This window comes from Orycteropus afer, unplaced genomic scaffold (genome assembly GCF_000298275.1).
Source record: "Orycteropus afer afer isolate SDZICR_OR568_19922 unplaced genomic scaffold, OryAfe1.0 scaffold00084, whole genome shotgun sequence".
NCBI classification, from domain to species: Eukaryota; Metazoa; Chordata; class Mammalia; order Tubulidentata; family Orycteropodidae; genus Orycteropus; species Orycteropus afer.
In genome coordinates this window covers 4,026,490-4,039,958 of record NW_006921671.1, presented here as the reverse complement: position 1 = coordinate 4,039,958, position 13,469 = coordinate 4,026,490, and the positions used below count along the sequence as shown (strand labels likewise).

General features: G+C 39.8%; 1 protein-coding gene across 1 annotated transcript in view; it reads left to right on the top strand.

The window, feature by feature from the left end:
* Positions 1-8,406, top strand: part of ACVR1 (activin A receptor type 1) — a 78,182-nt gene extending 69,776 nt beyond the window's left edge. Inside the window, exons 9-10 of the mRNA XM_007941820.2 lie at positions 7,164-7,294; positions 8,272-8,406. Of these exons, the coding sequence (XP_007940011.1) occupies positions 7,164-7,294; positions 8,272-8,406 (266 nt within the window). The remainder of the gene's footprint in view (positions 1-7,163; positions 7,295-8,271) is intronic.
* The last annotated feature ends 5,063 nt before the right edge of the window (positions 8,407-13,469 follow it).

The following is a 13,469-nucleotide window of genomic DNA, read 5'->3' as shown; positions in this document are numbered from 1 at the left end:
ACAAATTTGGGAAGTTGTGAGGTGCACGTGAGAATGAGAAATAAATCAGATGACGGTGACTCGCAGCTAAGGCAAAAGAAATATTTGTGGGAAGTCGTAAAAGTGCCCTGTTGACTGTACTACAAGTAGTTTTGTGTGGCTCATTGCTCAGGTGTGTGGAGGATGACAAAAATGCATGGGAGGGGAGGGGAGGGGAGGGAACACTGTTAGATAGAGATAAGTATTGATTTGGGTGAAGAGAAGGGCAATGTACCAAATGTGAGTGATCAATATGGTGGCATTGAGGAAGAGAAAGACATAGAGAGGTACATGGGAGGTACAGACAAAAAAGATGAACCCTTTTGCACATACAGTACTGCATTGTCAGTGAAGACAAACATGGGTGTACAGGTGGATAGATGGGTGGACAGATGGTGGACAGGCTGAAGTAGTACATATGTCTATGAAGTGGGGAGTGTACCCAAGAACATATGTAGGGTTGGCAGACAACTGGTCCTATAAGTTTATGTGTGTGATCTGAATTCTCAGGTGTATAGTAGAGCTGCCAAGAGGCAAGGTGGTAGTCACTGCTTGGTCACAGCCAGCTACCCAGAGGGACTGAGTAGTTAAACCTGTGGGCTCAGGACCATAGTCGCAGGGGACATCAAGCTCAATAGGCATAACTACTACACAAAACATTGTTCCACCTCCTCCCTTGGCGAGTAGCAACTGGAATCTTAAAAAGCTAGCAAGCTGCCATCTAGATGCAACAATGGGTCTCTCCTCATCCAGAGCAAAGAAGAATGAAGAAAATAAAAAATTCATGGATACACAGTCAGTCCTGTTGACTGGTACACCATCCAGTCTGCAGCCTATACGACTATGAGACCAGAAGAACTAGATGGTGCCCAGCTACCAATGTCAACCACTTGGAAGGAGATCTATGTAGGAGATCCTGGACAGAGAGGGAGAACAATGTAGACAAAATCATTTGGAGGAATAAAAAGGGGGTGGGACCATGTTTGTTGGTCCGGTAGAGCCTGGTAGAACCCCTGAGACTACGGCCCCTAGCCACCCTTCAGGTCTGGAATTAAACCCAGACCTGTGGCTTCCAGCCAAGCAAAAGACGGCATATGAGTTGAACATTTACCTGAGGTAGATACACTCCTTGGAAGAGAATGGTCATGGGAGAAAGTAGGGCTGCGTATGCACCGGGAGACAGCTCAGGTGGCAGGAGTGCATGGAAGGATGGACACAGGGAAGAGGTAATTATTGGGAGGAAGTGGGAGGGGAGCTGTTGCATTGTGGTAAATTGTGGTCAATGTCATGAGACAAAGTTATGTGAACTGCTGTATGTAAAGTGAATTTGCTCTGTAAATTTTCACCCAAATCACAATAATAAATGCATTTTATAGCACAATCCCATGACTGCACAAATTTGGAATGCAAGTAGAGAAATGATAGGATAAGCTTTTCTCCTCTGCTGCAAACTGAAAGGTCAGCGGTTCAAACCCACCAGCCACTCCAACAGGAGAAAGATGTGGCAGTCTGTTTCTGTAAAGATTTATAGCCTTGGAAACCCTAGAGGGCAGTTTTTCTCTTTGTCCACTATGAATTGGAATCAGGTTGATGGCAATGAGTAGTTTCTTCTTCTTCTTCTTCTTAAAGATCTCTATAGAGGCAGTGGGATATGGTAGAGGGCTACAGGGGATGACTTGCAGCAGTGAGACAAAAAAAACTAAAACCAAACTCACTGCCATTGGGTAGTCTGACTCATAGCAATCCCTCTTTGGGTTTCTGAAGCGGTATCTCTATGGTAGTAGATTGCCCTTCCTTCCAAGGAGTGGCTGGTGGATTTGAACTGCCAGCCTTCTGGTTAGCAGTCAAATGCCTGAGGTACTACACCACAAGTGCTCCCAAGGAGGGGATAAGATAGATGCTGTAACTCAAGGCACTGGCAGAGAGGATCAGGAGGAAGGCCTTGTTTCCAGATGCTTACATTTTAAAAGATCACTTTGGCATTATTTTTTTAAGCACTATCTAGGGCACTCTTGATGCCCACTTCAGCTTTGTAATACGGACTTCAAAAGTGTTGGAAAACTGAGGCAGGATAATTAAGTGCATTATTGAGAGCCACATAGCAAATTAATGATAGGCTTTTGGTTGGTAAAGACGTCTGCCCCAGAGAAGAGAAAACATTCAATTATACATAGGCCCGGGGAAAAAAATAAAAAAAACATAGCCCAAACCAGACACATGCCAAAAGTTGTGGGGGAGTTGGTTGTGAATAATTTCTCCAGTTTTGTGTGACCCCTTTTGAGTCACACTGGCCTCCTTACATAGAAAACAAGCCTGGTTCAGTTTGTTCCTTCTTTGACCACACACTATTAAGAGTTCCTCTTCCTCTGCATTCTTGTATCATTTGTCTTTTTGTACCACTCATTTGGCACTTGAAGTACTTTGTATTTTTAGTTACTTTTCCTGAATACATGCTGTCCTCTTTCCTAGCCCATGAATTGGCAGTTGCTCATTGGGTGCTGCCTTAAAAGAACTTGAGAGTTCACTTTTTTGCCAGGCTACCCTGATTGTTTGTCACTTTCTAATATAAATGAAAAGCAGTTGTAAATAAGTAACTTCCTAACTTGTCAGTACGTCACTTAATAGTCAGGCTTCAAACTCTCCCCTGTCTCCTCTTTTTCTCTCCCTTCTTCCCATCACTTGTGCAACATTTCCACCACAGGGAGTTTCTCTCCATTCTTTCCAACATGGGAGGATCTTTTATAACTCCTTGTCTTTGCCTCACACTGCTCCAGCTACCTGAAGTCACTGGATAGTGGAAACGGTGAACATGCTTGGCTACTAACCAAAGGCTAGAGGTTCCAGTCCACCAAGGCATCTTGGAAGAAGGCACTTGAGATCTGCTTCTGAAAAAATCAGCCATTGGAAACCCTGTGGAGCAAAGTTCTACTCTGGCAAATGTGGGGTTGCCATAAGTCAGAGTCAGTCAACTCATTGGCAACTGGTTTTGTTTTATTTTTTGTCTTCTCTGCCTTGTAAATTCCTCCTTATCTCTTGAAATCAACCAAAGCCCCTTGTCCCCTGGAAAGCTTTCTTATACTTCCATGGTACCTACTTTATATATGGCACTTAAAAAGCCACATAGGTGTTTCCTTCTCTGAGACCTGCTAAGTATCACTGTTCCCTGCTCCTTGCACCCCCCTCTATTGCTGCCATGTAATGTATCTTTTTCATATGTCCCATTCCCAGTATCCTGGTCTTTGAGATGAAAATCATATCTTTTTCATTTTTGTAATATTAGTGCTAAGCACAACATCTAGGATACACAGTAAATAACTCAAAATGGTTATTGAGTTAATTTAGCAGCCCTAACCCATTGCCATCAAGTCAATTCCAACCTGTAAGAGTTTCCAAGGCTGTAATCCTTACAGAGCTCTGGTAGAGTAGTACCTAAGGCACTTGACTGCTAACCGGAAGGCTGGTGGTTCAAACCCACCAGCCACTCCTTGGAAGGAAGGTTGGGCAATCTACTTCCTTAGTGATACCGCCTCAGAAACCCAGAGAGGGGTCTCTGAGTCAGGTCCGACTTGACAGCACATAACAGCAACCTTTACGGAAGCAGACTTCCATATCTTTCTCCTACAGAGCCATTGGTGGGTTCAAACCACCAACTTTTTTCTTATCAGCTGAGCACTTAAACCACTGTACCACTAGGGCTCCTTGAGTAAAAATATAGCTAAGAATTCCACTACCACCTCCTCCATATGCACTACTATATTCATGAATATATTTGCAGTATATATAAATACATACGTAGAAATACCCTTTGTCAAACATATATATTCATGGATGTAGCTAAGAATTTCTAATCTATCTTTGTCTTTAAGCAAGCAGTGAGGTGAAAAGAAAATTTTTGAGGTTCCTTTTGATAAGATTTCTATTATCTAAGGAAAAAAAAAGAGCTCTGGTAGCATAGTGCCTAAGGCATCTGACTGCTAATCAGAAGGCTGGCGGTTCAAACCCATCAGCCACTCTTCGGAAGGAAGGTTGGGCGTTCTACTTCTGTAGTGATACTGCCTGGGAAACCCAAGGAGGGGTCGCTATGAGTCATGTCTGACTTGATGGCACATAACAACAACAACAAGGAAAAAAACAGAGACTATTTACTCGCCATTTTCTTCCACTGGATTTTAAGTTCTTTGTAAAGTAAGAGCATGCCTTATACTTTTATCACCCTTAACATTTAATGCGATGTTGCACACATAATAGTTGTGTACTGATTGAAATAATTGTTTTCCTTGACCAAAGGGAGATCCAAGTGACTTGTAAAGTTTAATCCCAGGTTTATTTTATTCTTGAGAAGCATGACCGGTGTCAGATGGAAACAGTCAACAACTGGCCAACAGTTGAAAAAAGAGAAGCATGACTAATCCCAGACATAATCAATTAAATGGTCCCTCTTTTTAACCTGACTCTTTTTGTTGAAAGATGGGGGCATTTAATTAGCTTAAAATAGGGAAAATAGAAATACAAGAGAAAACTTCAGTTTTTGTATAGGAAAGTTCACTATTGCATATCACTAAATCCCATGTTTTAAAAACCAGCCATGCGTTTTCTTCTTTTGTGTTAATAGCAAAATCCCACTTTGCATTATTCACATTCACCTAACGTTTTCCAACTAGCCAAGCAAATTATTAATATTATATTATTAATCAGTAGCTGACTAGTAAGGTAGATTTTTTAGAACTTAAAACCAGGCAACTATAAATGCATTCTTTCTCAGAAAAATGGAAGGAACGAAGAAAGACACACCTCTTACTCTTTCCTATAAATTCATGTGACCTTTAAAAAAGGTATAGGTTATCTGCAGGTCCATGTACAGTTTTTTTTCTGTGATGTCTCTTAGCACTGAGAAAGGATTAAAATATTTTGTTAGAATGCGCTTTAACATCCCTCTGAGATGAGGTGCCCCAAGTCTCTTCAGAAAGCAAAAATTTCTGCCCAATATGAGCTCTTTATGATTTGCCAAGGACTGAGACATTACAAATGCAGTTAGGTAGTATGGATAAATGATCTGAGGACTTAAGAAAGAGTATCAACTAGAATTTTTTCTTATAATTTAGACTACTTTCCATTTTAAAATAAACTCTTAACTTAGCATGAATCTGTAAAGGTTTTTTTTTTTTTTTTAATCTGGAGTATTTCTTTAACAGATGTCACTTATATCTAATCTTTTGCATAAATACTTTGTATTTATACAGGATTTGTAAGATTCAATTCTCACTCTTAATTTCTATGATAAGTGAAAAAGGATTAAAGCTTTTTATGTGGATTGAATGAACTAGAAAAAAATTATAATGTTCTTTATAGTCCCCTTCCCTCTCCCCCATCAACCTATTATTATTTGGGTATAGAAGACAGTTACGTAGAGAAAGGAAAGAGAGCAGTAAACCATATTATCCACTGATCTCATTGTTCAAAGTCTGATGAAGGAAGGAAAATAATGAATTTTCTTCATGTCACTTCTGTAAGGGGAAGAATGAGTTTTCTAATTTCAAATGGTAGTGTTTTGTATTTCTTAATTTGTGGATATTATTTGTATAAAGTAAGCAACCTGATATAATTTTATTGGGGGTAAAAAAGTTTCTAAGGCATTGGAAACCATAGAGGCATGTTGTTGTTGTTGTTTTGTGCCGTCCAGTCGGACCCGACTCATAGCGACCCCTCCTTGGGTTTCCGAGGCAGTATCACTACAGAAGTAGATTGCCCCATCTTCCTTCCAAGGAGTGGCTGGTGGGTTTGAACCGCCAACCTTCTGGTTAGCAGTCAAGTGCCTTAGCCACTATGCTACCAGAGCTCCCCATAGAGTCATAGAAGCTGGAATTAGCCATTGGTGTCTTTTGGATTTTCTTTGTGGTAAGGGAAGAGTTAATATTTCTTTCTTAACCGTTCTTCTGCCTTCCAGAATAGCTATTCTTCTCTACATTTTATTTCATGCCTTCAGTCTGAGAGCCATCAAACAGACAGCACTGTCTGGCATCTTAGAGGATACTCACTACAAGGAGAATGAATGCTTGAATGAGAAAATGAGTATTTCACATTACATTGTTTACATCCTTCCCAGGTGGGGAGGGATTATTTTATAGCAATGATTCCCCCTCCCCAATTGACAAAATCATTTTGTAACACATGATGGTCATTTTGATGGTATTTTAATGATGGTCATAGATTGTTTATTTGCCTCTAGCTCCAGTTTGGGGACAACTTTATTTATGGTTTGAAACTGCTAAGTCTATGTGTGTTAGACTGGGTTCTCTAGAGAAACAAAAACCAGCAAAGCTTATTTTATATATATATAGAGAGAGAAATTTATCTTAGGAAAATGGCTCACAAACATATAGAAGCCAGCAAGTCCAAAGTCTCTGGATCAAACGTCAAGCTGGAGGCTTCTCCTGGCTCCCACAACCACAGGGGCCAAGAAGCTCAAGGCTGGCAGGCAGTACACCGGCTGTTGACTGCAATGAATGACAAATCCAAGATCTCCAGGCCGAACAGTGGACTGTTCACTCATGGACACTTGTAGGTAGCACAACAGAATCCTGATCCACAGAAGAATGGCTCTCTTCCCAGGATGTCCCTGGATATCCTGGAAGCAGGCCATGCCCCTAGGGAAACTCCCCTTGAACAGATTGGCCACTCAGAACACAGTCATCAGATCCCATCATGGGAACAACCACACAGAACTGGGGTCCAGACAAGTTAACACACAGCTCCAACTATCACACTATGTTTCTTACTTCAGTGTCTTGTCACTTTTTGATCAACAAATGAATTATTATCCTGGGTCTCATGTCTTGTCAGGAATTAGACAGCTACTGTTACATACTCTTTCATCATTTTGTTAATAATTGTGATTACATGATAAATAGTCACGTTTTCGTTTGACAGTTTTTACTCTACCAGTTTTCTACAGGGCTTATATTTATTGCCTTGTTATCTACTTATTTCAGCACCTACTTTTAGCTTCCAGAATCATCCTGAAGTATGACGAATGCAGTCAATAGTTTGCTGCATGTAACATTATAACCTATGATACCTAGCAATAAAATTTTGGGGAAATATTGGCTCTTTTGCTAACCCAATACAATTCTTCTCCTCGTGTGCAGGTATTGTGGAGGATTACAAGCCACCGTTCTATGATGTGGTTCCCAATGATCCAAGTTTTGAAGATATGAGGAAGGTAGTTTGTGTGGATCAACAGAGACCAAACATACCCAACAGGTGGTTCTCAGACCCGGTAAGAGTGCCAGATTCTTAGTTTGAAAACTGTCCTCAGCTATTGAGTTTCAACTGGTATGATACTTGAGTGCCCTGCTCTGTGTATCTATTGTTTTCTTACCATGTTTTATGCAGAAAGTCTTAGACTTCATTGAGTCAGTTCAGAAAGTGTTCTCACTCTTAAAGGAGCTATGTCTGATAGATCATGCTAATGAATGACAATACAAAAAAAAAAAAAAAAAAACAACTTACTGCCAATGAGTCGATTCTGACTCATAGCAACCCTCTTTGGGTTTCTGAGGTAGTAAATCTTTATGGAAGTACATTGCCCAATCTTTCTTTCGCAGAGTGGCTAGTGGATTTGAACCACCAACCTTCTGGTTAGCAGTCAAATGCCTTAGGTACTATGCCACCAGAGCTCCTTAATGAATGACAATAGTCATAAGAATTTCCATGATTGATCAGCTTCAGTAGTCATGTATTGGGAGACTCATTATTATTTTGTCACTAGCCATGGAATGCAGTTTTCATGTTGTTACCAAGAGACTTTGAAAAGATGCCTTTAAACTCCTTTCAATTTCTGCATATCTGAAATTCCAATCACAAGCTGCTTAATTCTGAAGGTCCTGTATTGCTGCTCTTAAAGTAGTAGCAGATCTAAGAAATTTAGAAATGACCCTGTTTGCAAAATTCAGTATTATCTCTGAGTTACTATTGCCAGTGGCACCCATAAAACCATCAAGGGGTCCAGCACAGCCTATGTAATTTACCTGATAAAGTCAGTTGGTGGCATTTGGAGTCCAAACGTCAGAGTTCATTAAACTCAGAAGAGTGGTTTCTTTATCAGTGGTTAAGGCTTTGATTATTTGTTTAGAGAAGACAGTGATAACATCATTTTAACTTCACAAGACCTGAAGAATTTTGCAAAATAGTTGATGCTACAGCTTTACTAGAAAACCAGTTTGTCACTGTGGTGTTTGTTCTTTTCCTCCTCAGACGCTAACTTCTCTGGCCAAGCTGATGAAAGAATGCTGGTATCAAAATCCATCTGCAAGACTCACAGCTCTGCGTATCAAAAAGACTTTGACCAAAATTGATAATTCCCTAGACAAATTGAAAACTGACTGTTGACATTTTCATGGTGTCTGGAAGGAATATTTGACGTACTTGTTGTCCAGCTGGGACCTAACGCTGGCCTGACTGGTTGCCAGAACAGAATCCATCTGTCTCCCTCCCAAAATGGCTGCTTTGGCAAGGCAGACATCTTACCCAGCCATGTGTTGAGGAGACACCAAAACCACCCTAACCTCACTCAATGACTGTGAACTGGGCATTTCACAAACTGTTCACACTGCAGAGACTAATGTTGGACAGACACTGTTGCAAAGGTAGGGAACTGGAGGAACACAGAGAAATCCTAAAAGAGATCTGGGCATTAAGACAGCGGCTTTGCATATCTTTCACAGGTCTCCTAGACACTCCCCATGGGAAACTCGAGGAGGTGGTGAATTTTTAATCAGCAATATTGCCTATGCTTCTCTTCTTTATTGCACTAGGAATTCTTTGCATTCCTTACTTGCACTGTTACTCTTAATTTTAAAGACCCAACTTGCTAAAACATTGGCTATGTATTCCATTGGTCTGTCTTTGGATCATAGGAATTCAATTTGGCAAAACAAAATGTAATGTCAGACTTTGCTGCATTTTACACATGTGCTGATGTTTACAATGATGCCGAACATTAGGAATTGTTTATACACAACTTTGCAAATTATTTATTACTTGTGCACTTAGCAGTTTTTACAAAACGGCTTCGTGTATATGTTAAAGCTTATTTTTATGTGGTCTTATGATTTTATTACTGAAATGTTTTTAACACTATACTCTGAAATGGACATTTTCTTTTATTATCAGTTAAATTCACATTTTAAGTGCTTCACATTTGTATGTGCATAGACTGTAACTTTTTTTCAATTCATATGCAGAACGTATTTAGTCATTACCCATGTGACACCACCGAATATATTACTGATTTAGAAACAAAGATTTCAGTAGAGTTTTAGTCCTGAACGCTGTGGGGAAAATGCATTTTCTTCGGAATTATCCATTATGTGCATTTAAACTCTGCCAGAAAAAAAAAAAAAAACTATTTTGTTTTAATCTACTTTTTGTATTTAGTAGTTATTTGTATAAATTAAATAAAATGTTTTCAAGTCACATAGTGAAATTATTTTTCAATGAGTGAAAAAGAGTTATGCCACATACAGCATTTTGTGGGAATAGTAGAAATATAAGTTAATTTGGAAATTGAATTTGCTTTTTAAGTCTGTAAATTAACTTGGTTAGGATTATTAGGATGTCCTCCAGCTTGAATTTTGTATCAGAAAATTTTAGTTTAGTTTTGGCTTTTTTACTGTGTTGTTTTCATCAGTTTCCCCAACTTTGAAGTGACAAAGGTATTTTGAGTAAAAATAAGAAAGATGTCGAAAGCATTTTGATTAGTATAATAAGTTTCTATCTAAGGATAAAGTAGTCTGATGCATCCCATCTTGCTGCCTGGGGAGAAACAGTGTTGGCTTTTTTTACTTCTTGTACTCATCAGGACTGAAAAGATAAGAGTTGAGAGTAGCCCAAAAGAGAAAGAATGGGAGAATTCTGGAATGTTCCCCAAGGGTAAGTTAGTAAATTACTTAGGATACATTTTCTATTTTCTTGGAGGATATATATCTATATATCTATATATATCTCTCTCACATCACATCCAACTATTTTTTCTATATTCATTGATACATATAGAAAAACACTTAAGTCATACATAAGTATACAACTTGTTGAATTTTTATTTAAATTGAAATCAAACAGCACCTAGATCAAGAAGCAGATCATGATCAACATCCCAGAAGTTCTTCCTGCTCCTTTCTTACTCATTTCCTCCTACCCTAAGAGTAACTACTATCCTGATTCCTAACAGCTTAGATTATTTTAAAAATACACTGCTGCTGTCAAGTCAATTCCAACTCATGTAACTCCATGTGTTCACTTATTACTGAATGTTTTATAAATGGAGTCATACAGTATGTTTGCTGGTATGTATGGATCTATGAGTGGAATCACTTGGATCACAGGGTATGTCAAATGTTCAGCTTGAATTGATATTACCAACTGTTTTCCAAAAAGAGTTGTGCCAATTTGTATTCCCACCAGCCTTGTCTAAGAGTTCAGATAGTTATCTTCAACATTACTGTTTTTTTTTCCTTCATTGTAGTCTTTCTGGTGAGTGTTGTACATATATAGCAGCAAAACAAAGTAGGAAAAGGGAGAGAGTGAGAAAAATGGTGTTGTTGGAATAGCTCTTGCTATTCTCCTCAGTGACTGTAGAACGCAAGTGAGGATGAATGGCAAGACCAATATGTAGATAGATCTCAGTTACCATGTTCTGGCTGCATGGATATAGCATTTGTGATACAATGTGGACAATTTGATGGCTTCATCTGGTGATCAACCAATGAAAGAACAGTTGTTCTAACTCTGGAGGATAATCTGGCTTTATAGACTGACAGGTTATATGTGGATCTCTAAAATAACACATTTCTAGGCAACTATTTATCCATCCAACTTGCCTCTTATTTGCTGACTTTGAAACCTAACCCAGCTTAAGATTTATGTTTTGAAGGGGGTAGAGAAATGGGTGAGGTGAAATGTTACAGAACACATTGTTATGTGCCGTCGAGTCGACTCCAACTCATAGCAGCCCCTCCTTGGGTTTCCAAGGTGGTATCACTATGGAAGTAGATCGCCCAGTCTTCTTCTGAGGAGTGGCTGGTGGGTTTGAACTGCCAGCCTTCTGGTTAGCAGTCAAGTGCTTTAGGCACTACACCACCAGAACATATTAGTCTCTCTAGAAAAACAAGTTTACATAGAATCATGGTATTGTGTCCAATACGGAAATTGAGGCACAAAGAAGTTTGCTGATGGGTGAAGATTAGAGCCTTTGATTGCAAGCCCAGTATATTTCCTTGGCTACTCATCAGTCTTCAAAGATAAATATCTTTATCTTTACTTATATTGAATCACAGGAGCACGTAGCATAGTGCCTAAGGCACTTGACTGCTAATCAGAAGGCTGGCGGTTCAAACCCACCAGCCACTCCTCGGAAGGAAGATGGGACAATCTACTTCCATAGTGATACTGCCTCGGAAATCCAAGGAGGGGTCGCTATGAGTCGGGTCTGACTCGATGGCACATAACAACAACAACAACATATTGAATCACATTCTTGAGCCACACAGTCACTGTTGAGAGTTCTACGATGAGGACACATTTGGTTTGCTCAGTTCTCCATCAAGTTATCTCTATTTAAAGGAGACTCCTAGTTGTTGTATGATGCAAGGGAGATGTCTTATTTCAAAGGACCTATAAGAAAAGAGCTCTGGTAGCGTAGTGCCTAAGGCACTTGACTGCTAACCAGAAGGTTGGCAGTTCAAACCCACCAGCCACTCTATAAGGAAGGAAGGTTGGGCTGGGCAATCAACTTCCATAGTGATACTGCCTTGGAAACCCAAGGAGGGGTTGCTATGAGTCAGGTCCAACTCGATGGCACATAACAACAACAACATAAGAAAAGACAGGCTGTTACAATACCTTTTGTGTGCTTTGTGCCAGTTATTAAACTATTGCCTCTCAGCCTAAAAACCACCTTTCAAGAGGCTACTTTGTGATGCCAAGGCTACGATTCTACCAGCTAAGCTTTGCAAAAGGGGACATTAGAGGAACACTGGAAGGCAGGAGAAGGAAGAAGAGACTTGTGCCTTCTGGCCCGTTTCCTGTTCTGTCAGCATGACTCTAGCCTCTCTTCTTAACAGGGCTTAGAACCGGTTCATTCCGGTTTGATCTCCTGCTGAGATTTTGCATTAGCACACCAGGTATTCTGAGTCAGAATTTACATTTTAACAAGATCCCCAGGTGATTCTTAAATATATAATCTATAACAATCACCTAAATGTAAAGTATAGATTCTGATTCAGTATATCTGGTGTGGAAATGCAAATTCTCCAGAGGGGTTAAACCAGAAGGAGTCGGTTTAAAGCCCAGCTTCTTAACCCTGCCAACAGCAAGGCCTTCCAAGAGCAGGAAATTAATTATTTTGCAGTTCTAATGTTTGCAAAAGCAGCTTCATGGTATCCTCACCAGAGAGACACCAGCACAGCTGACCAGTGCCCATTCCTGAGAGGTCAGGGTCCAAGTGTCAGCTCTGACCTTGAAACCTCTCAGTTCTAATAGTTCTCCCCTCTCCTCTTCCCTTAGTTCCTGCAGCCCTGTCAGTGGTAGCTGCTTCCTGTAGTTGCTTCCTCTGCGATCCTTCAGTGTTCCCCCTTTTAGCCTTTTCATGACCTTGTTAGTATTTTATATAAAGTTAACATTTCTTTATATTAAATTATCTTTATTGAAAGACTGATTCCTGGCTGGAATTCAACTGGTACAAGCGTTATCCCATTTCTTCTTTTCTGATATTTGTTGAGGTAGGAAGAACATTACATCCCCAATTTACAGATCAAAAAACTGAGGCAGTAGTGAAGTGATTTCTTAGCTAATTAGTAGCAGGACTAAAATGGAATTCTTAATTTTTTAGGTGGGAGCTCTCTCAGTTATTTTATATCTTCTTTAAATCTATTTTCATTTCTTCTCCCAGTTTGTTATCTCCCTAGGAGAAGGACTAAGAAAGGTCATTTGGCCTAGCATTTGTTGTGTTATTTCTTAATGTCTTTGTTTCCGCAAGAAGATCAAATGACACATGTCTTGGACTAATCTCTATTTTTCTAGAATGTTAGCTTTTCTATAGAGCTATTTTTGCTACCCTTCCTGACCCCTCACCCTCATCCCTAAATAAATGATATTTGCTCCACATTATTTGGAATTCCCTGAAGACTCCCCTCAATCACTATTGTTGTTGTTGTTATGTGCCATCAAGTCAGACTGCACTCATAGAGACCCCTCATTGGGTTTCTGAAGCAGTATCATTATGGAAGTAGATTGTCCAACCTTCCTTCTGAGGAGTGGCTGGTGGGTTTGAACCACCAGCCTTCTGGTTAGCCTTAGGCACTATGCTACACTAGAGGTCTGTATTGTCTCTGAGCCTTCTTTGACGCCAAACTTTCTTTCCAAAACTTCCTGCCTCATATTCTCTTTGTCAGGGA